We start from the raw sequence: 22,493 nt of genomic DNA on the forward strand, positions 1-22,493 counted from the left end.
CCCTGTCGTGGGGATTCGAACCACCGACCTTCTGATCGGCAAGTCCTCGGCTCTGTGGTTTAACCCACAGAGCCACCCATGTCCCTGTGCAGGTTTATACTTCCTGATAAATTCCCCCCATGGGACTTAGGTGGAATAGATTAGACTACACCTCTCAAACTTGGGAATCTAAGGATACTATTTCTTCTTATGGGCATAAAAATGTAAGGTGTCGTCACACACTTGTGTTTGCATGGCCACCAAGAGGAGGACACCCCAACTGCAGCATGAGGAATGGTTGGAGGGCCTTGGTGAGTTGTTTAATGGAGGGAGGATGGACCTCAAATTTATTTATAGATAAATAAACAGCACATTTTGCCATAACAGCATCAAAGTGCAGGGGCAGATTTAACTCTGTGCTTGAGCATCAGCTGCTTGTAAATGGCCCGGAACATTCCAGAGTACATTTCTCAGCCGACAGCAGCTTTGCCCTCCCCTTCTTGGCCAATGACAGGGTTGCAATTCTGTCAGGCAAACTAGACGGTAATTGCTAGCAGCCTGTCAGAGGTAACTAACCATAGAAACGGCATCAATAAATGGCAACAAGATTTGCCTAAAGATGCAGCAAAATAAGGGGGGGCTTGAAGAGAGTGCTGAGGGGGCAAGGGACAATGTAATAACCTGTTTCCCTGCAGGAATTGCCTTTACAGAAAAGAAAGAGAGAGAAGCAAACCTACAAAGAAATCTAAATGCTTCTGAAGCACAGATAAGCTGCCAGCTTCATGGGTGTCAAGCAAAGCTTTTGTTTTTTTAATTCACAGAGGCTCGTTATGTCATCATTTAAGAACTCCTTTCCCCAGGACATGTCTGGCACAGATCTTCCCAAATTCCTTTTGGTCGGACCCAAAGGTCTAAGGCCCAATTTCCTCAGCAGAAACAATGGCTGGTATGTCTTTCACGAGAGCAAGTTCCTTGTAATTATTTTTAGAAACTCTCCAGAACAGACAAATCTGAGGGATGTGTGTGTGTTTGTGATAAGGACATGATCCATCAGTGAAGGTGAGAACCTTAGCAAATCTAACCAACTTTCCTCAAGCTGCCTACTAATATATTGTTATGAGTTTGGAGGGGTTTTTTTTGGGGGGGGGGATCAGTCTGGATGATGCCTTGGTTCCCTTCCAAGGCATGTTTAGAATCTAGTAGAAGAGGCCCCTAAAAGGGCCAGACAAGTTTCTTGGGAACATAATGGCTTTGACGGGCCAGCTTACTGCTATTTACCATATGCAAAGAGGTCTGCTCTGTTGCCATAGTGACAAAGGGGCAAGCTTTTGCCCACCTTACTTGGCTGAATGCCACTTCATCCTAGGATGAAGAACAGGCCAAGAGGGGCTGTGTATGTGCAGCTGTGAGTTTTGGCTGATGCTGGAAGACCTAGACTAGTCTTGCTCTGTGCTGGAAACCTAATGGGTTAGTGTCAATGCTGTGAGTCCCTCCATTCTATGCTCTGGTTGTATATGTGTGTAAATTAAATTATGGTGCTGGAGGAGACTCTTGAGAGTCCCATGGACTACAAGAAGATCAAACCTATCCATTCTTAAGGAAATCAGCCCTGAGTGCTCACTGGAAGGACAGATCCTGAAGCTGAGGCTCCAATACTTTGGCCACCTCATGAGAAGACTCGACTCCCTGGAAAAGACCCTGATGTTGGGAAAGATGGAGGGCACAAGGAGAAGGGCACGACAGAGGATGAGATGGTTGGATAGTGTTCTCAAAGCTACCAGCATGAGTTTGACCAAACTGCGGGAGGCAGTGGAAGACAGGAGGGCCTGGCGTGCTCTGGTCCATGGGGTCACGAAGAGTCGGACACGACTAAATGACTAAACAACAACCATAGAATCGTGGAACTGGAAGGGACCCTGAGGGTCAACCCCCTGCAATGCAGGAATGTCAACTACAGCATCCACACTTGACAACAGACACCAGTGTCTCTGTCACAGTTAAGCATTCAAGGACAGGGCAGAGCACAGTTGTGGGGTCTGATGGTGGCCTGGCCAGGGTTTTCCCCAGACCAGAGCTGTGAGGGATCCAGGGAACATCACTGCCCTGTATGTTGCAACGCTTCATCACTGAATCATAGAAAGAGCTGGATGGGACCCTGAGGGTCATCTAGTCCAACCCCTGCAATGCAGGAATCTCAGCTTAAAGCATCCATGACAGATGGCCATCCAACCTCTGCCATTGAACTGAATCCAAAGGGTTTGGACACAAAAGGGTGGTATTCAATTCGGTTTTACTCAGAGGAGACCCAGAGATATCAATGAACATGACTACGCAAGGGCCGTTAATTTCAATAGGTCTGCACTGAGTAAAGCTTAGTTGAAGGCCATCCAAAAGCCAGCACCTGACATGCACACTTTGGAATCTGTTGCGGCAACACCTGCAATGAACACCTGAGGCCACCTCTCTCTGGCCACAGCCGCACTATAAAGCGCCGTGATAACACTTTACCAGCCATGGCTCCCCGCTAAGAATCTTGGGAACTGTAGCCTGTCAAGAGTGCTGAGAGTTACTAGGAGACCCTCACAGAGCTACAATTCCCAGAGCGGTTTAACCATCAATACCACAGGGAACTCTGGGAACTGAAGCGCTGATTTGACATAAAAGGAGCATCTATGAGGGCAATAGGGGGCTCCTAGCAACTCTCAGAACCCTTGATGAACTACAGTTCCCAGAATTCTTGGGGGGGTGGAGTCATGACTGTTAAAATGGTATCATGCTGCTTTAAATGTATGGTGAGGATGTGGCTTGTCTCTGTTTGTCTCCAACTGCCTGAATTAGCCACGCCCCGGCGACAATTACCAGTGTACCTGTTGTTGGCTACCGGCAGTGCAATTTCAAATTTGGCAAGGAACTGGAAATACTGTTCCTCCGTCTGTGTGGTGAACCCTGTCCCAACCAGCAGCATCCGGAGGTCCTCCGCTTTGATCACACCGTTCTTTGCAACCGACTTTGAGCTTTTGATGTTGAAGATCCTTTGAAGGCACTCTGACAGCCAAACCGGGTCGAGGAAATAAAGGTTTCTCAATCCGTGGCTCGTGTCTGGGAAGTGAAGCAGTGTCCCTGTTTCGATCAGGAAATTGATTGCTGCGGAGAAAGGAAGGCGCCAGGTAAGCTATGAGCACAGGAAGGAGGTTTATTAACCTCTCCACTGGGCTGTATTCAACTTATCTGCAAGCTCTGAAAGTCTGATTCTGGAAAATATAAGAGACATTGGGGGGGCTGTAGGACACAAGTCAATCCCTGACATCTCTTCGGAAGAGACTCCTCTCTGAAATCCTGTAGAGCCACTGCCAGACCATGAAGACCAGGGTTTCCCAAACTTGGGTCTCCAGCTGTTTTTGGACTACAACTCCCATCATCCTTAGCTATGAGGACCAGTAATCAGGGATGATGGGAGACCCAAGTTTGGAGACCCAAGTTTGGGAAACCCTGGTGTAGACTGCTGGTCTTCAGCGTTGAGTCCCTAGCTGTTGTTGGCCTACAACTCCCATCACCCCTGACCACTGGGCTAAGTTGTCTGGGGATGATGGGCGTTGTAGTCCAGCAGCATCTGGGCATCCAGTGTTGAAGAACGCTGGTGTAGATGATACTGAGCAAGGTGGACCAATGGCCTGTTTCAGTATAAGGCAGCTTCCTATGCTCCTATGATTGACATCAATGCAGGGTTTCCCATGATTAGTTAGCCAGCTGACCACATGAGAAAGCTCAGTTGGGTAAGTAACTGAAGCCACCATGGTTTCTCCACCAACTCTTTGAATTGCTAATAACACTCCTGTGGATTATCTTAGTGGTCAAGCTGGGAAATAATGCTTCAGGCAGTCCTTTTGTAAATTCAGGGTGACACATCCTCAAGCAAAGTGTACGCACACAAGAAAAGACACACATTCACAAATACAAAACATGCTGGTTTCCAATAAGTTACTACATGCAGGCATACCAGATTGCAAGTCCTCATAGTCTTTGATGTCATTGCCTCGAGTGTTCTCTACGATTTGCTCTATTTCCTTGTCTGTTAGATACTGTACGTTGTCGTTTTGACTTCTGTTCAGTTGTTCAGCTATGATGGATCCTTGGAGGCTCAAGTAACTCCTTGGGATCTGTTAAATTACATTGAAAATCAATTATGCTCTGAACGCCGTGGCTCTGTTCATTTGTATACAGGATTTCATTTATTCATTTGAGGATTCAGAAACAAATTCCCATCAAATGTTTCTGAAGCAGAATATGCAACTGAGAGGGGGAAATGGTGAATAAAGAAGGCATCGTTTTTCATTCTGCCCCACTTTCTTCATCATCATCAGTGTTTCCTTTCCACTGCAGTATGCCTTCTGCCAAGAAAACATTATTCATGTCACTGTCCATTGTGACAAAATTATATTACTTACATTAGTTATAATGTCACTAAATTATTCTGTCCTAATCATTACAGGATGATCATATTTGCTGCACTGATTTAAGTTCTGGATATGGGACGAATAAGTGAACATTGGCAATTTCCGCTGAGCCTTTTGCTGGAATTCTCTAACATGGAGAAGGGATAGAGAATTTTCCTTCTGCTGCTATAATTCAATCAGAAACATTCCTGCCCCCATTTACATGAGAATGAGGTTACACCACAGTTCTGTGCAGAAGTAAATTGATGCATGAGCAAGTCTACGGTGAGCAGCCTGCACCAAGCTACCAACCCAGGTGTCTTCCTTGCTCCCCCCACCTCCAATCCGAAAGTCTGTGCGTTCAGTGCAAACTTCTGCTGCGAGGAAACCTTCACAGGTATAAGCTGCTGTTTGTGACATCAGGGGTGAAACTAGAGAGTGCAGCCCCCACTTAAACATTGATCAACATATTGCTTCTGAACCGTATTAAAGCTAAAGCTAAAGGACCCCTGGACTGTTAATTCCAGTAGAATTTGACTAAGGGGTGCAGCGCTCATCTCCACTTTCAGGCCGAGGGAGCCGGCGTTTGTCCGCTGACAGCTTTCCAGGTCATGTGGCCAGCATGACTGAACAGCTTCTGGTGTAACAGGACATTGTGATGAGTGCCAGAGCGCATGGAAATGCCATTTACCTTCCCACCGCAGTGGTACCTATTTATCTACTCGTGCTGGTATGCTTCCGAACTGCTAAGTTGGCAGGAGCTGGGACAAAAAAACAGGAGCTCACCCCGTCGCATAGATTCAAACTGCCGACCTTACGATCAGCAAGTCCAAGAGGCTCAGCGGTTTAGACCACAGCGCCACCCACGTCCCCAGTATGAAAGAACAGAAGAGTCCTGCTGGACCAGTGATGCATCTAGTCCAGCATCCTGTTCTCACAGTGGCCAACCAGATGCCTGTCGGAAACCCACAAGCAAGACTTGAGCACAAGACCACTCTCCCCTCCTGTACTTTCCAGCAACTGGTATACAGAAGCATTACTGCCTCTAGGTACAGAAGCAGAGCACAGCCATCACAGCCAGTAGCATTCATTCTGAATAGGGCTCATACGGGAAACCTTTAACCATCCAAAGCTGACGTGGTCTTCTACTGCAGGGAAAGGTACACACCAATCTCCCGACGAGTCTCTGTGAGCAAATAGAACTCCCAACGTCCTTCATATGGCAAGTGATGGTGTAGATCAGCTGGCGCAGCCCATCCAGGCCTTCCAGAGTCCTGCAGGAGAGCTCACTGCAAAGAGAAAACACGAAGATAAGATATCCTTACTCAACCAAATGGCTGTTTCTTCACACTGTCATTTTTACCATCTGCCTGCCATCCCATTCCACCACTCCCCTTGAAGAGATATGCAGTGGGAGCTTGCAGGCTTTGCATACACATCTGGTTGGCCATTCTGAGAAAAGGATGTCGGACTAGATGGGCCTTTCACCTGATCCAGCAGAGCTCATCTTACGTTCTTAGGAAGTACATGAGGAGATGGCAGTAGAGGATAAAGAATCAGGGCTGCTGGGACTTGACTGGGCTTTAGAAGAAGGTTCTGAAAGAAGCCTCATTCAAGTTCGGAGGACAATAGTTTGGAGCGGAATTTTCCTAGAGACAGAAGACACAAGTCTTGCTCCATGATGGTGAGTGGTCTGGCGAAGTTGCATGTTTAAGTGGGAAAGGCTTTCCGAGAGAGAAATCAGTCTACACAGGTCACACAAGCACAAGACACCGAACCCATAATACAATACAACTGAGTTGCAAAAAAGAAAAAGGGGTTTGGCCAAGGCACTGGTGAGTCTGCAGCAATATATTAGCATCAAGAACACAAAGAATCTGTACTGAGGATGCTGTACTTGGGCTGCAAGTATCCTAGCTGGTATGGATTGCTGTTGGACCCAGTTCATCTACTGCCTAAGTACCAGAAGCATGGGTGTAACCATGGTAGTATTCTGATTCAGTCTCCAAGTGGCTGGGTCATCAGAGCCAGCATCAATATAGCTGGAAAGAGGTGGCTGGCGAGTCAATGCAAGCTGCAAGCTTATCCCAATTTATTGGTTTTATATACTAAGCACTACAGAGAGTTCACTGCATTTACAATTTGGGGTGGGTGGGAGAATGTGACATCGTACTTACTGTAAGTGTTTCATTGTGATGTCTGGGAAGCCAGTGGCTCTCGGGCCAGAAGGAGATCGACAGAGAGCCAGGACATATGCTCTCAGGGTGGCGATCCGTTCAACGCGGAATTTAGTTTCGATCAAGTCAAGGTGTGTCCCCACTACCAGCACAACTGAATTTGGAGCCTTGGCCTAGAAAGAATTTTTAATTTTTATTTGGCCCAAGCAAGCTTCACCGGGTTCAAATGCAAAGTGACCTGTTTATTGAGCATCCGTCCCAATTCCTTTGCACAAAGCTTGCACAGAAGTTTTATGTCCTCTCCTTTATTGCATATTCATTCTGATTTGTTTGCAGGAGAAAAGTAACATTTTTTTGAGGACTAGGGCAGATCCACACTATATATTCGAAGTACATCCAATGCACATCTAAAGCATGTTATTTCCCCCCAAAGCATCATGGGAACTGTATGTGAGGGGCAAACTACAGCTCCCAGGATCCTTTGGGGGAAGTCACATGCTTTAAATGTGTGTTGGGTGTGCTTTAAATGTATGATGTGGACCTGGCCCTAGTCACTCTCATTGACTTATCCATAAGACTGGATTACATCCATCAGAACTTGCTCATCTTTGACGCAGTAAGAAATCAGAAGGAAGAGAATAGGACCTCCTGGCTCTACCATGTGCAGGCAAATGTTTACAAGAGGAACACTGCCACTCTCAGATGCATTTCTTGTAGACTGGAAGTGTTTAAATACAAATTTGTGAAGTAAACAGTTGGCGTACGTGAGGTCCAGAGAAAGTCTGTTTTCAGTCCAAAGTGATTAGAGTTTCAAGATGGAACAGTAAAAGTGAATGGTGGTTTTAGCCAAGGCTGTGTACACATTAGTGTTTACTTCGGCTTCCAGTGTGCTCCCGCTGCTGGTGTATGAAGTAGAGTACACAATCAATATACCCTGAAGTCTTTTGATAAGTGTTCCAAGGGTTTTCCCTCAAACCGGCTTTCAGCCGATTTCAAAAGCTAAGCTGCAGTTAAGCTGAGGTGTGTACATTTCAGATAGCCACTGCGTAGATGACAGCACACGCTCAGATGACAAGCTTCACTGAACTGGCGTTTGGAGAAGTTGCACAAATAGGGAAACAAATCAGGTAATGTGCGTCAGGGGAAGACATCTCCACCTCCTCTCTGGCATGTACAGTGACATAAAACATGTGACTTGAAACACAAGGAGAACAGTTTCCTCCATTTTGTTTCAAGTCACTTCACAGCGTTTCAAGCTGCTAATGCGTACATAGCCACAAAGTCTTATTAATGAGATTCTGACACTACTCTGCACTACCTCCACTGGTACACTGGATTCTCCCACCAGTGCATAAAAAGAAGTCCTGCAAGGCAGCAGTGACGCCTTACTCACCTCAATATTTAGCAACCAGAACTGAAGATTTTCAACAGCTTCTTCCCCCAGTGCCAAGTTCCAGACGACGACATACAATGCCTTATCTGTGAAGAAACACTGATTGACTGTCGACATACTGGCAGGGCCTCCAATATCCCAGACGTTAAACTCAACTGAATCAACCTAATTGGACAAAGAGAAACATTGAAAGAGAGAGACAACATCCATAGCGGTTAAAAGTAAATCACATGGAGATAATAGTCAATGCATAATAAACTCGTGCACCGCCCCTCCCTCCCGCAAAGTAGCTTCATAATGTTCGACAGTAGGGTATCAATGGGTATTCATGCTCCAGCTGAAGAAAGAAGGGCTTGTCAAGGGCAGCTATCACTTCCACAGGAAATGTAAGCTAATTGCTCACTGCTAAGGCAGGCGTCATCTGCCGAGACTGGGGAAGAAGCAGTGCTCCCGTTCCTTCATTAAATCAATTGGCCCTTTTCTGTCTCTCAAGAGCGCACGGCTAATTTTGGCTGGGAAGGGCCCTTCTCCTTTCCTTCATATGTCAGGGGAGAGGAACATTATTGCCATCAACCCACACCCCACTTCCCTCAAACCGACCAGTACATTTTACAAAAGAAGAAAATCTGTTGGTGAAGCGAAGCAGGACTGCCTAACATCTGTTCAGATAAAGGTAAAAAGATGCTCAAGGTGTGAAAGGAGATGCCTGGAAAAGGAACTTTTACACAGAGAAACATATATTCAGGCTATAATCTGCAATGACCTAGCTTGAGACAAGTTTAATTGATGGCTGCCTAGCTTGTAGGAGTATGCCCCGGCTTTAAGATCAGCTTCTGAGGCCCTGCTCCTTGGTCTGTTGACAAGAGATGTTGCAATGAGGGGAACCAGGAGCAAGACTTTATTGGTGGCAGTTCCATGTCTGTGGAACTCTCCCCCCTTGAAATATACGTGGCTGTATCATTGCCAGTTGTAAAAAACAGCTACTACTTGAGTCATACGGCACTTTAATCTGCATTGTATTAACCACTGGCCCTGTTCATTTTTGAGGGATGCAATGTGGTTTTGATTTGACGATGTTATACATTATTATGGTTTATTGTGGAATTTCACACACTCTGCTGTGAGGGCACCTGTGCTCTGAAAGGTGTTTTATTTTGACATCTTAATCTAAATATAAATAAATACAAAAGCCAAATTAATTTCCATCTGGATGCCCAGATTCTGGACTGGCTTCAAGTCAGAGCTGGCCCTAAGCTTGCAGCGATGACATCTTCACCATGCTGCAGGGCTGAGAGGCCTCAAAAGGCCGAGCCCAATTCAGAGTGGATCCAGATGACAGGACTAAGGGTCCTATCCAAAATTCCCCAGAGCGGCAATTCCATGTCCAGCAAAAGGAGTCCTTGTTCCATGTGTGTACATTCACACATGGAACAATGAGGAAAAAGGCAGATACAGATCTTCTCTTTCTCTCCAGGCCTACTTGTCTTCCAGGTTGAGGGGGAGAGGGCAGAACAATTGTGCCAACTCCATCTCTATTGCCATCCTTGTTGCCCTCTGTGAGTAGAAGGATGACCTGAGCCATGGAACCCTCTTAAAGTGTTTGCCTTCAGGGTCAGTTCAACGAAAGAAAGGGAAAAGTGGGGATGATAATGATGATGATGATGATGATGATGATGATAACAACAACAACAACAACAGCTAAACAGCGGCAGCTAAATTCTGGGCTGCATCAATAGGAATATAGCATCTAGATCAAGGGAAGTAATAGTGCCACTGTATTCTGCTCTGGTCAGACCTCACCTGGAGTACTGTGTCCAGTTCTGGGCACCACAGTTCAAGAAGGACACTGACAAACTGGAACGTGTCCAGAGGAGGGCAACCAAAATGGTCAAAGGCCTGGAAATGATGCCTTATGAGGAACGGCTAAGGGAGCTGGGCATGTTTAGCCTGGAGAAGAGGAGGTTAAGGGGTGATATGATAGCCATGTTCAAATATATAAAAGGATGTCACATAGAGGAGGGAGAAAGGTTGTTTTCTGCTGCTCCAGAGAAGTGGACACAGAGCAATGGATCCAAACTACAAGAAAGAAGATTCCACCTAAACATTAGGAAGAACTTCCTGACAGTAAGAGCTGTTCGACAGTGGAATTTGCTGCCAAGGAGTGTGGTGGAGTCTCCTTCTTTGGAGGTCTTTAAGCAGAGGCTTGACAACCATATGTCAGGAGTGCTCTGATGGTGTTTCCTGCTTGGCAGGGGGTTGGACTCGATGGCCCTTGTGGTCTCTTCCAACTCTATGATTCTATGAACAACAATTTTATACCCCGCCCATCTGGCTGGGTTTCCCCAGCCACTCTGGGCAGCACCTGACAGAATATTAATATTAAAAATAATAAAACAATAGAACATCAAATATTAGAAACTTTCTTAAAAAGGGTAGCCTTCAGTTGTCTTCTAAAAGTCAGGTTGTTGTTTATCTCCTTGACATCTGATAGGAGGGCGTTCCACAGGGCGGGCACCAATACCGAGAAGGCCCTCTGCTTGGTTCCCCTTGGCTTCACTTCTCGAAGTGAGGGAACCGCTAAAAGGACCTCAGAGCTGGACCTCTGTGTCAGGGCTGAACGACGGGGGTGGGGACACTTCTTCAGGTATCCTAGGATGAGTGCATTAACTCCATTTAATGCCATCCCCATCACCCTCCACAAATTCGAGAGCAACAGGGACTGTGGCAGAGGGCCCAGCTAGCTTGCTTGTCCCTGTTCTCCCCCTCACATTTTGACTTGACTCAGAAAACAACTGCCTTGAATAGGGCATCCCTCTCTCATAGTGCTAGAACATATGTGTGTGTGTGTGTGTGTGTGTGTGTGACCCAATGAAATTGACTGGCAATGGATTTGGAGTGGACAAAAGCAAGTGCTTCTTCACACAACACATTCCTAATTTATGGAATTCAGTGCCAGAATATGTGGCAATGGTCACTAGCTTAGGCAGCTTTAAAGGTTGCAGACACAGGGAAACAAATCAGGTAATAAGCACCGGGTGAACACATCCATGCCTCTTTATGGGGGATGGACCAAGTCAAGGAGGATAGGACTATCAAATCAGCTATTGGCCTAGAGCAGGGGTAGGCAACCTAAGGCCCATGGGCCAGATGTGGCCCAATCATCTTCTCAATCCGGCCCATGGATGGTCTGGGAATCAGCATGTTTTTAGATGAGTAGAATGTGTGCTTTTATTTAAAATGCATCTCTGGGTTATTTGTGGGGCATAGGAATTCATTCACCCCCCCCCCAAAAAAAAATATTGTCTGGCCCACCACATGGTCTGAGGGACGGTGGACCAGCCCATGGCTGAAAAAGGTTGCTGACCCCTGGCCTAGAGGGCAGTGGCGTAGCGTGGGTTGTCAGCACCTGGGGCAAGGCAAGTAATTTGCGCCCCCTAACCCGTGGATTTGCGCCCCCTACCCCTAACCCCCAGATGTTACGCCCGGTGCGGCCGCCCCCCCTGCACCCCCCACACTACGCCACTGCTAGAGGGCTACACAGAACCTCCACGTTCAGAGGCAGTCGATCACTGAATACCAGTTGCTGGAAAGGCAACAGAAAAGGAAGCCGGAAGCCTCATTGATCTTTGTGGAAAACATAGTTTTTAAAATTAAAAAATGCAAAAGGGCAAAAAAAGCCTGCTGGTATCACGGCATCACAGTGGGGTACCCAAAGGAGCATTCAAAACATTTTAAAATGTTTTAAAATTACAAATTTTGGGAGTATCTTGGGATGCCACAAACATGTGTTTGGAGGGGTGAATATGTCCTGATTCCCCCGCCATTTATCTACAGTCGTACCTTAGTTTTCAAACGCCTTGGGAGTCGAACGCTTTGGCTCTCGGACGATCGAAAACCGGAAGTGATTGTCCTGGTTTTCGAATGTTCTTTGGAACCTGAATATCCAATGCAGCTTCCGTTGCTTCTGATTGACTGCAGGAGCTTCTTGCAGCCAATCGGAAGCTGCACCTTGGTTCCCAGATGCTTTGGAAGTCGAATGGACTTCCAGAAGGGATTCTGTTCGACTTCCAAAGAACCACTGTATTTGGTTTGTCACTTTGACAAGGAGGAAGCCTTGTCCTGCTCTGCCTTGAGCTTGACACTCCTAGTCTAAGCTTTGTTTTACCTTTGATTTACCTTTGATTTGAGTCCAGCCGGTCTCTGAAGCTCCCACTTTGTAGTCTGGATGGTGCCGTCGCTGGGTATCGAATGGGAAGCTTTCCCCGTCTGCAGGATCTCAATCAGTGTGGACTTGCCCTGGCGCGGAGGACCCACCACAATCATTTTCATCAGGTTGCATTTCTCTGCTTTGCGTAGCTGGGCTCGCAAGTAAGCTAAAATGGTCTTGGGGCCTAGCAAGTGAAGGGATGGAAAAACTGCTTAACTGATCACAGCAGTATAAGAGGGATTTGCAAGGATTGTTTAACACACCTTGAATTAAAGAGCACAGGTGGGGACAACAATTCCCAATTCAAATAGAAATGTTTTTAACGAATAAGCAAATAGCCTTTGGGGCTGATTAGGCTGGATTAAAATGATGGAGGTGGGAGGGAAATCTCAAGTGGATGCTCTAACATGACCTTTAAAAATGAACATGAATGCGTACTTAATTCATCCAGGCTAAGGAACTGTAATTTCTAATTGTGGACTTATTTATAAAAGTATTTTTATGCTGCCACATAGGGGTAGGGGAGAAATTCGATTCAGTTCACATTTAAATGCAAATCTATCAAATGCACTTTCTGAAACAATATGAGATCCAAAACACAGCCATCCTTTGAAACCCACACTTACTTGAATTTAGCAATGCAGCTCTCCAAACAAAACAATGTGTACAGAAATGCAAATATCAGGTGCATGTGCACGTAAAAGCGATTTCAGTGAAAGCAACATGCAAAAATGCATTATATCAGGAGAAACAGCTTTGAAAGAAATGTGTACGTTAGTTCAAACCAGTCTCCTCCATCCCTAACCACCATATCGCTGATATGTCACTTTTAAAAACACTTTCACAGAAATAGTCAGACAAAAGATAACAGTGCAAAATAAAACATCCATAACTACATCAGCAGCATCCTTAAAAGTACTGCTGCACATGTGACACAAAATATGTGCAACACAAAAGGGACCTTTATGAACTATGACAGAAAAAGGTTGCCCCGAGAACAAACCGATCAAGCCGAATTTGGATTGCATGGAAAGGTTTACAATTCCACTTTGTAACAACTGCAGCCTGGACAGATTCCACCCTGTTTTCTCCACCATTCAATAATAAATTCACCCAGGCTGAGTTTGGATTCTCTCTCTCTTCAGCTGATATTAATAAAACCACAGGGAGGAAGCAGACTCACCCTCTTTTCTGATCTCTGCAGGAAGGTTGCCAATATTTAGCTCTTCAATATCCAGCTGCCAAAGATTAACTAGCTGGCCAAGTTCAGGAGGAAGTTCTTGTATGCCGGCATTACTGCGCAAAAAATAAACAAACACACCCACCAGCCAATCAACGGCCTTCCTTGAGAGGGGCATCTACATGATGGTGGCCACCAAATTTTGACAAATGCAAACATTTGAGGTGAAATGTAAAGGGCTCCAGCTTGGGTGTAAACCTTTAAAGAATTCAATTGGAAAGAAGTGATCGAACTAATGAAATTTCTTGGGGTTTGAGGCCACACAGAAAGCATTAATGTAAATGTGTTGGCCAACCTGCCCCTTGCCAAACTCTGGATGTCCTGTTAGATAAAGTTCGAGGCAGGTGAGGAAATTTCTGGAGGAATGGGCAAAACCGAGAATTACCACCCATTTTCACCTAAAAGTGAAATTATGTTTGCTTTACATCGCACCTTCCACTAATGAGTCAAAAGTGGCACAAGTAGTTCTCCTTCACTCAGTTTTATTCTTTTTACCTCACAACAAATCTATCAGGTGGTTAGGCCTGGCCCATGGTCAGATCCTGATTGGCCCAAGGTCACTCAGTGAGCTTCATGGCTGAGGGCTGAGTTGAACCTGTGAGTCCCCAGTCCTAGAGTTATTGGAGGCCCTTGTCCCCCCGTCTCACAGAACTACAGTTCCCAGGGTGGTTTAACAACCAATGCCTCTCCACATGCAACTCTGGGAACTGTAGTTCTGCAAGGGAACAGGGGCCTTCTAACTACTCCCAGAATCATAAAATTACAGTGGTACCTCAGGTTAAGAACTTAATTCGTTCTGGAGGTCCGTTCTTAACCTGAAACTGTTCTTAACCTGAGGTACCACTTTAGCTAATGGGCCTCCCGCTGCTGCCGTGCCTCCGCCGCTCGATTTCTGTTCTCATCCTGAAGCAAAGTTCTTAACCCGAGATACTATTTTTGGGTTAGCAGAGTCTGTAACCTGAAGTGTCTGTAACCTGAAGCGTCTGTAACCCAAGGTACCACTGCATAGAGTTGGTACCTAGTCCACCTAGTCCAGCACCCTGCAATTCGGAAATCTTTTTCCCCCAACGTGAGGCATGAACCCACTACCCTGAGATTAAGAGTCTCGTGCTCTACTGACTGAACTCTCAGCACCTTTAACAAACCACAGCTACCAGAATTCTTTAGGGGAAGCCATGACTGTTCAAAGTGGTATCATAGTCCTTTAAATGTTCTGTGTGAATTAAGCCCTAGTCAGACACACTGACTAATGGGTGGACAATCTTTTTTCTTTTTGCAGAGTGCCACAATCCCCCTCAGAGATAATCTGTCAAGGGCCAGAGATGTGCAAGGCCCTGGAGGGGGGAAAGTGGGCAAGGTCAGCCCTTTTCCTCTCTCCCCTCCAGCAGTCAGTCAGATATCTCCTAAACTGGTCACTGGCAGACTGGCAGAGGGCTTCTGAAATTAGACCAAGAGGCACAAGCTGAGGGGTGCAGGTTGTGCCCCTGTGCTCTAGCTGCAGAGCACACAGGGAGGATCAGATGAAACATTCAAGGATTATCAAGGGGTAGCAGCAAGAGTTTCCATGACACCAGCCACTTTTCCCACAGTGCACGATACCTGAACTTACTTTCCCAAGTAAAGTTCCGATAAGCCTTTCAGAAGGCAGACCGACTGCGGGACGGAGTCTAGATGGTTGTCATTGAGACACAAGACTTCCAGACACTCACACAGGAACTCAGGAAACTCCAAGTTGGAACCTGGGGAGTGGGGGAAAGCAGAACAGCAAGCAAATGCGGAAGATGAATGCAGAAGTTTGAAGTCGTGGGCAGTTTGTTTAACAGAATTTTATTTAGCCAACAGAATTTGCATGCCACTTAGCTGTAAAAATGTCTAAGTGGTTATTGTAAACTAAGTGGTTATGTAAACTAAAACATATGTTTTATGTAAACTAAAACAGAATACCTGGGTGGTATTCAATTAAGTTCTACTCCCGAGCAGCCCACTGAAATTAATGAACACATGGCTAAAATAGGGCCATTCATTTCAGTAGGTCTACACTGAGTAAAACTTAGTTGAATACTATCCATTGAAACTGTTGACAAAAGCTGAGGGTTAAAAACAAGTTAACTTTTTTGTGCAAAATATAGACAAAAACCAGCAGTTTAAAATATATGCATAATAAAATTACATATTGAAACACATATCATCTTTACAGATCTGGGTAGACAAAAAAGGATTTTAGCAGGCTCCAGAAAGAGTACAGCAAATCGTTTGAACTGCCATAAGGCACCTTCCTGTGTTATTTATTTTTTTGTCAATCACTGTGTTCATTACAGTTGATTGACCAAAAAACAAAGCGCAAATAGGGGGCTGCTTCAACTGGAATGCTAAGTTAACCTCAACAGCACACTTGCTCCTCTGGTGAAATGTTTTGCACTGGTGGAACGATGTAGCACAAGCAAATACATAAGCAGGTGATGGGTAACTTCACTGCACAATAGACTGTTCTGTCTGTTGTGCCACGAGTTTGTTTCTACTAGCAGAATCTGATGTGATGGATTCAACTGTTGTGCAACAGTAAAACTGACACGTTTTGCCTTTGCACTAGTGAGTTGCATTCAATGCAAAATGCGCTCACTGTGGACACACTGAAATTAATGAACACCACTTACTTGGGCCTATTAATTTCAGTGGGTCTACTCTTGAGTAAAACTTAGCTGGCTACAACCCTAAATCAGAATGTCAGTAGCACTAATTAATTACTGACACTGACAAGGTAGGAACTAATTTATCATAACTGGTCTGAGAGAGATGACATGTTGCCTCAGATATGTTGCCACCTGTTCGGTAATAGAAGATACACAAAAGAACATTTATGGAAAGACCAGGAAACTGCCTCAAGAGAGGATAAACGATGCATTCTCTAACCCCTTGATAAAAATCTACAGTAGGAGAACACAGGAGAGCCTGTTTCAACCTCCGAATGCTTACAAGAACATCACACATTTTTAATGGCAGTCTTCTTCCACAGACAAGGCTCCCTGAGCAACTTAAGTCAGATGAATAGAAACAACAGCAAATCATTAGCAGTGAATGTGGGCTTTAAAATGGCCTATTTAAAGAGGTGGAGACAATGACAGATCGCCTTTTGTCGTTCTCTCCCCTTGCTCACAGGGCAGTTGATTTTACATGCCTCTGGGTTGAATCCAACCAAGGCCCCATCTACGCTATGCATTCAAAGCAGCTACGGCCCTTTTCAGACAGAGATGACTTGGCCACTGTACTCCATGCTCTGGTAATTTCCAGATGGGATTACTCCAATGCGCTCTATGTGGGGCTGCCCCTTGAAGACAACTCGGGGAAATGCAGCTGTCAGATTACTGGCTGGAGTTCCATCTAGATCTCATATAAACCCCATATTAAAACAGCTGCACTGATTGTCAGTTTGTTTCTGGGCCCAATTCAAGGTGCTCGTGTCGGTGTTTTTAAAGTCCTAAATGACTCAGGTCCCAAATATCAGAAAGACCACCTCCTTCCCTTCAGCCTATAACTTCCAGCGAATGCTCTAGATGTACTTCTTTCCCCTGACTTTTGATACTCGAGATGTATATTTTAAGGACCCACCTTATTCCTGTGTTTTGAAAGGCGTTTTAAACTTTAAAAAGGTGTTTGAAAGTGTTTTAAGGAGATCCCTATTCCCCTCTCAGGATGCGGGTGGTGCTGTGGGTTAAACCACAGAGCCTAGGACATGCCGATCAGAAGGTCGGCGGTTAAAATCCTGGCGACCGGGTGAGCTCCAGTTGCTCGGTCCCTGCCCTTGCCAACCTAGCGGTTCGAAAGCACCTCAAAGTGCAAGTAGATAAATAGGTACTGCTCTGGCGGGAAGGTAAACGGCATTTCTGTGCGCTGCTCTGGTTCGCCAGAAGCGGCTTAGTCATGCTGGCGACATGACCCGGAAGCTGTATGCCGGCTTCCTCGGACAATAAGGCAAGATGAGTGCCACAACCCCAGAGTCAGTCATGACTGGACCTAATGGTCGGGGGTCCCTTTACCTTTACCTATTCCCCTCTCAAAGATACCATTCCCAGAGTTCCCTGGGAAGAGGGAACAGCAGTTCTGTGATGGGAATAGGGGTCTCCTAACAACCCTTGACCTCTTTAAGATACTTCCCAGGATTCTTTAGGGGAAACAATGACTGCTTAAAGTGGTGTAATACTGCTTTAAATGTGTGATGCGGATGGGGTCTCAGTCAATGCACAAGAGGAATGGCTTCTGCTTGCACAATTGAACTTTCTTTCCTCTCCTCCCACTGTGTGCCTTCACAACTGCTCTGGGGAGCTAGGGAAATCAGCAGAGCAGATTTTTTTTTTTCCTTTTGGAGGAAGTAGGGGATCATAGAATCATAAGAGTTGGAAGGGACCCTGAGGATCATCTAGTCCAATCCCCTGCAAAAGCAGGAATATGCAGTTGTCTCATACAGGGATTGAACTTGCAACCTTGGCATTATCAACACCATGCTCTAACCAACTGAGCTATCCAGGCAGGATGGAGTGGAAGTCCCATGGTGCAAGCAGAAGTCATTCTGCTCATGCAACGACTTAGTTGGGCACAACTCTCTGTGAGCAGAGGAAGGGCAATAATGAAGAGAAGAATAGCGATGATAATAATTTGCATGCTGGATCCTTCTTGCCATGACCAATGGATTGCAACCAGCCCTCCCCTCCTCATAAGCTCCCACCCAGCCCTTCATTCCCCACATTCCATACCCAAATCGGTGCCAGAACGTGCTCTGCTCCTTGTAGTGAAAAATGAAATCCGCTTAGTTCTGCACCCTTCGCCAGCTCTGTAGGCAAATGCAAACAAAGACCAATGAACCAGAGAGCCCTCCTCTGTGGGACTGCTCCAAAACCAACATGAAGAACTCACTTTCCAAGCTGGTTCCTCGAGAGATCAAGTGATTTCAGCTGCCTGCAAGTCCACTTCTCCTGAGAAGGTAATGTGACTAAGCGGTTTCCTGAGAGCTTCAAGGACACCATTGCCTGAAAGAGGAAGCGACAGTTTTGGGGGGTCAATAATGGATAATCGGTTAAAAGTTCCAGTAGTTTCACACAACAAAGGTAGAGCTGAGAGTTATCAACAACAACAACAACAAAATAAACTTTTTTTGAGCTTAACCTGAACCATTGCAGGAATCTCAGTCCACTCTTGGAGATTATTTGGCAAAATGGACTACCTGATCTTGCCATCCAAGATGTGTGGGTGCAACGATTTTAATACTCTTTAAACATTGTTGAAGGAAGCAACAGACTTCGCCATGACTTAGCTCCTCCACTTCCTCCTTCCACCAAGTTGAAATAACAGTAGAGTTCCAATCTCTGTTAAGCGAGCTGAAATCTTGCCAGAGAGAGCTTTCTGAGGGAAAACCATCAGAAAATTTCACCTCTTTCTCTCCTTCCAAATATTTCACTCCAGAATTTGCCTCTCACAAAAAGAATGGAGAATTTTGGAAGGATATTTGTGCTTAGCCTTCTGGATGTTGTTGGACCTCAAATCCCATCAGCCCCAGCTGGGATAGTCAATGATCAGGAATAATGGGAGTTGTAATTCAACAATATCTGGAGGGCACCTCGTTGGCTACCACTTATTTATATGGTATGGTGTTTTACAGAATGACCTGAGCAAAAAACAGAGAAAGGGATGAATGATCCCTGCCCCAACAAAGAGCAGAACCCTTAGGGTTCATTTTGGTTAGGCATGTGGACTAAGTGGCACTGTGGTCTAAACCACTGAGCCTAGGGCTTGCCGATCAGAAGGTCGGTGGTTTGAATCCCCGCGATGGGGTGAGCTCCCCTTACTCGGTCCCAGCTCCTGCCAACCTAGCAGTTCGAAAGCACGTCAAAGTGCAAGTAGATAAATAGGTACTACTCTGGCGGGAAGGTAAACGGCATTTCTGTGTGCTGCTCTGGTTCGCCAGAAGCGGTTTAGTCATGCTAGCCACATGACCTGGAAGCTGTCTGCAGACAAACGCCGGCTCCCTCGGCCAGTAAAGTGAGATGAGCGCCGCAACCCCAGAGTCGTCCACGACTGGACTTAACGGTCAGGGGTCCCTTTACTTTTACCTTTATACCAGTGTAACAGCATTGGTAGTTTGCAATGGGAATTAGGAAACTCATATTCTAGTTCAACAATAGGTCAACTTGTGCTTGAACTACAAATTTCTCAGGAAATTCAAATTCCATTTCACAGCTGTCAACATTTGCCCCTGAACCATTGATTTCATAGGTCTTTTCGTCTACAGAATGACCCTATATTTTTGGTCAGCAGCAAAGAATATCTCTGGGGAAGAGCCATAGTATAGCTTAATTCTATGAAAAGAAATAGTCTTAGGTTCAATCCTTCACACTTCCATCTGGGAAGGACTCCTGGGTGAAACGCCATGAGAGCTGCTGCCAGACAGTGTCAACAACATTGACCTAGATGGCCTGATGGCCTGACTTGGTTTAAGGCAACTTCCTATATGGACGGTATACGGTAGTCATATCAGACTCATGATTTCCCTGGATCACCAGCTGGTGAGACACTGCAAGCTTGCCAGGGACTCTGGTTTCTAAATTACTGTGATTCTTGTGGTGCTGCACTGTTCCAATAGCATAATGTATGACAGCATAGCAAGAGTGGTGGCACAGAGGAAAGATAAGCCCAGGAAAAGATGCCACAGCAGCACCACCTAGTGTTCCAAAGGCTGGACTGGCATGTGCCTTCCTAGCCATGTATTTGATTCCTTCAGGGAAACAAAGCCGTGTCTATGAGAGCTGCTCAGATCCTATGCTGTCTAATACTCAGGAATCCAAAGCCAGTTTACACAGCCAATTTCAGCCCCCACATACCATATTTACTTGAAGGTAATGCACACTTTTTTTGCCAAATTATGTTGCAAAAATTAGGGTGCACATTTGATGGCGCAAAATTCACTGTAGTTATATCAGACTCATGATTTCCCTGGACCACTAGCAGGAAAGTATGGGGTTAACTGGAAAATATGGTTGCTGGAGAATTCGAACGAAAACAGAAGTGAAAATGGTTTGCTTGTTTGTCCCACATCTGAAGTGGGAATCAGGCCAGAGAATATCAATTGGTATTTGCTGTTGTTGTTTGTTTTTCAGTCTGTAAACAATCCACAATCCTTTGCACTGAAACGAATGGTGTGGAAATAATGACTCCCTTAATTATGTTAAATCTCTAACTTTCATGATTTATGTTAAATAGTGGAAAGCAAGATGGGGGGAAAATGTACTCTTTGGCAGAGATCAAACTGCAGTGGAACGGAAACAGCACTGATTGTGACAAAGACAGCTGCCTTCTGACATCCCTGCTGGAAATACAGGCATATACTGGACCATTCTGAGAGGGGGTAGCTTTTCCCCACATCAGCAACACACAAGGGCTGCAGTCGCCACAACCACCATGAATGACTTCACCATTTCTTGTTCCAGAGTGGACTATTCAATCCCAATTAGCAATTAATTCCCCTAAAGGACAGCTGGGAGCCGAATGGAACAATGCTGTCTGAAGGAGGTCTGAGAACACACACACAAAAAACCTCCTGCAGGAATTCATTTCTTACATTTCTATCCTGCCTGCTTTCTAGGGAGGTTTGAGGAGGTGTACATGCTCCTCCCTTCACCTGGTTTTCTCCTGTAAGGCAGGTGAGACCAAAAGATAAGGAGTGGTCCAAGGTCACCCAGTGACTGTCTGGGTTGAGGCCCTGATTTTGGTTGTCCCATTCCTAGTCTGATTTTCAGAGTGGTGGCTAACCCATGGCCTTCTTGCTGTTGCCAAACTACAACTCCCATCATTCCTGACAGGGCCCATGGGAGCTAGAGTACAGCTCAAGTTGAAGGGCCACAGTTTAGCTACCTCTGCTCCAATCACTAACTCTGCACTGGTTCTCTATAACTAAAAGGTAAAGGGACCCCTGACCATTAGGTCCAGTCGTGGCCGACTCTGGGGTTGCGGCGCTCATCTCGCTTTATTGGCTGAGGGAGCCGGCGTACAGCTTCCGGGTCATGTGGCCAGCATGACTAAGCCGCTTCTGGCGAACCAGAGCAGTGCACGGAAACGCCGTTTACCTTCCCACCAGAGCGGTACCTATTTATCTACTTGCACTTTGATGTGCTTTCGAACTGCTAGGTTGGCAGGAGCAGGGACCTAGCAATGGGAGCTCACTCCGTCACGGGGATTCGAACCGCCGACCTTCTGATCGGCAAGTCCTAGGCTCTGTGGTTTAACTACTACACTGGTATTGTGGCTTTAGCAAGCTAGATTTTGTAGCCAGTTCAAAAGGTCCGTTCGGAATCCTATCACGCAGCGCACCCTCTCGACTGAATTCCATCTAGGTTCCTCTGCCACTCTAGGGACACAAAAGTAATTGGGGAAGTGATTATATCTACATTTACTCTCTGAAATAAAGAAGGCAACCAAAAGCGTAGTGACACTTACTTCGAGCTGGAAGAGACACTGGGGAACTTCTTTCAGGGAATTATCAGAAAAATCCACTTCCCTGAGATGATTTTTCCAGAAAACAGCCAAAGTATCCGGGAGGAATTCAATTGCATTTCTAGCAGCTTTGCAGCATTTCTAGAATTGAGAGGGAAAAGAAAGTCTGTATGTGGACAGAAATCCCCAAGGCATTATATACTCTTCAAGGGAGCTCACTGGGCAGAATCCCAATTATAGCCTAAGAGACGTGGCATCCCTCAGCCATGCCAAGCAATTCATGTGCCATCTTACAAGGCCTCTGCCACGACTGCAGTTCAGACTTACCAAGGGACAGGCCCATGGCTGAGGAAACACCTTCAGGTTATTCCTGGATGCATTCAGGACATTCAAGGATTTCAAACAGTGGAGAAAAAGGGTGGGCAGCTCCGACAACTTATTGTCAGAGATGTCCAGCTCCTGCAGCTTCCTTAATCCAATCCAGTTAACTGCTAAAAAGAAGAAGAAAAAGAAGAATCAGAGGAGGAGGATGAAGAAGAAGAAGAAGAGGAGGAGGAGGAAGAAGAAGAGGAAGAAGAAAGGAAGA

The 22,493-nt window shown here is 45.8% G+C and overlaps 1 protein-coding gene across 2 annotated transcripts in view; it reads right to left on the reverse strand.

The window, feature by feature from the left end:
- The window catches only part of LRRK1 (leucine rich repeat kinase 1), a 73,304-nt gene that overhangs the window by 24,079 nt on the left and 26,732 nt on the right, over positions 1 to 22,493 (reverse strand). For both annotated transcript variants that reach the window (XM_079954151.1, XM_079954152.1), the window contains exons 8-19: positions 22,235 to 22,398; positions 21,911 to 22,048; positions 18,338 to 18,450; positions 18,178 to 18,254; positions 15,039 to 15,168; positions 13,373 to 13,485; positions 12,159 to 12,373; positions 7,983 to 8,147; positions 6,590 to 6,762; positions 5,581 to 5,701; positions 3,977 to 4,136; positions 2,847 to 3,123 (exon numbers count right to left, since the gene is read on the reverse strand). In XM_079954151.1, coding sequence (XP_079810277.1) covers positions 2,847 to 3,123; positions 3,977 to 4,136; positions 5,581 to 5,701; positions 6,590 to 6,762; positions 7,983 to 8,147; positions 12,159 to 12,373; positions 13,373 to 13,485; positions 15,039 to 15,168; positions 18,178 to 18,254; positions 18,338 to 18,450; positions 21,911 to 22,048; positions 22,235 to 22,398 — 1,846 coding nt within the window. The remainder of the gene's footprint in view (positions 1 to 2,846; positions 3,124 to 3,976; positions 4,137 to 5,580; positions 5,702 to 6,589; positions 6,763 to 7,982; positions 8,148 to 12,158; positions 12,374 to 13,372; positions 13,486 to 15,038; positions 15,169 to 18,177; positions 18,255 to 18,337; positions 18,451 to 21,910; positions 22,049 to 22,234; positions 22,399 to 22,493) is intronic.

The sequence above is a fragment of the Podarcis cretensis genome (genome assembly GCF_951804945.1).
Source record: "Podarcis cretensis genome assembly, chromosome: 14".
NCBI lineage: Eukaryota > Metazoa > Chordata > Lepidosauria > Squamata > Lacertidae > Podarcis > Podarcis cretensis.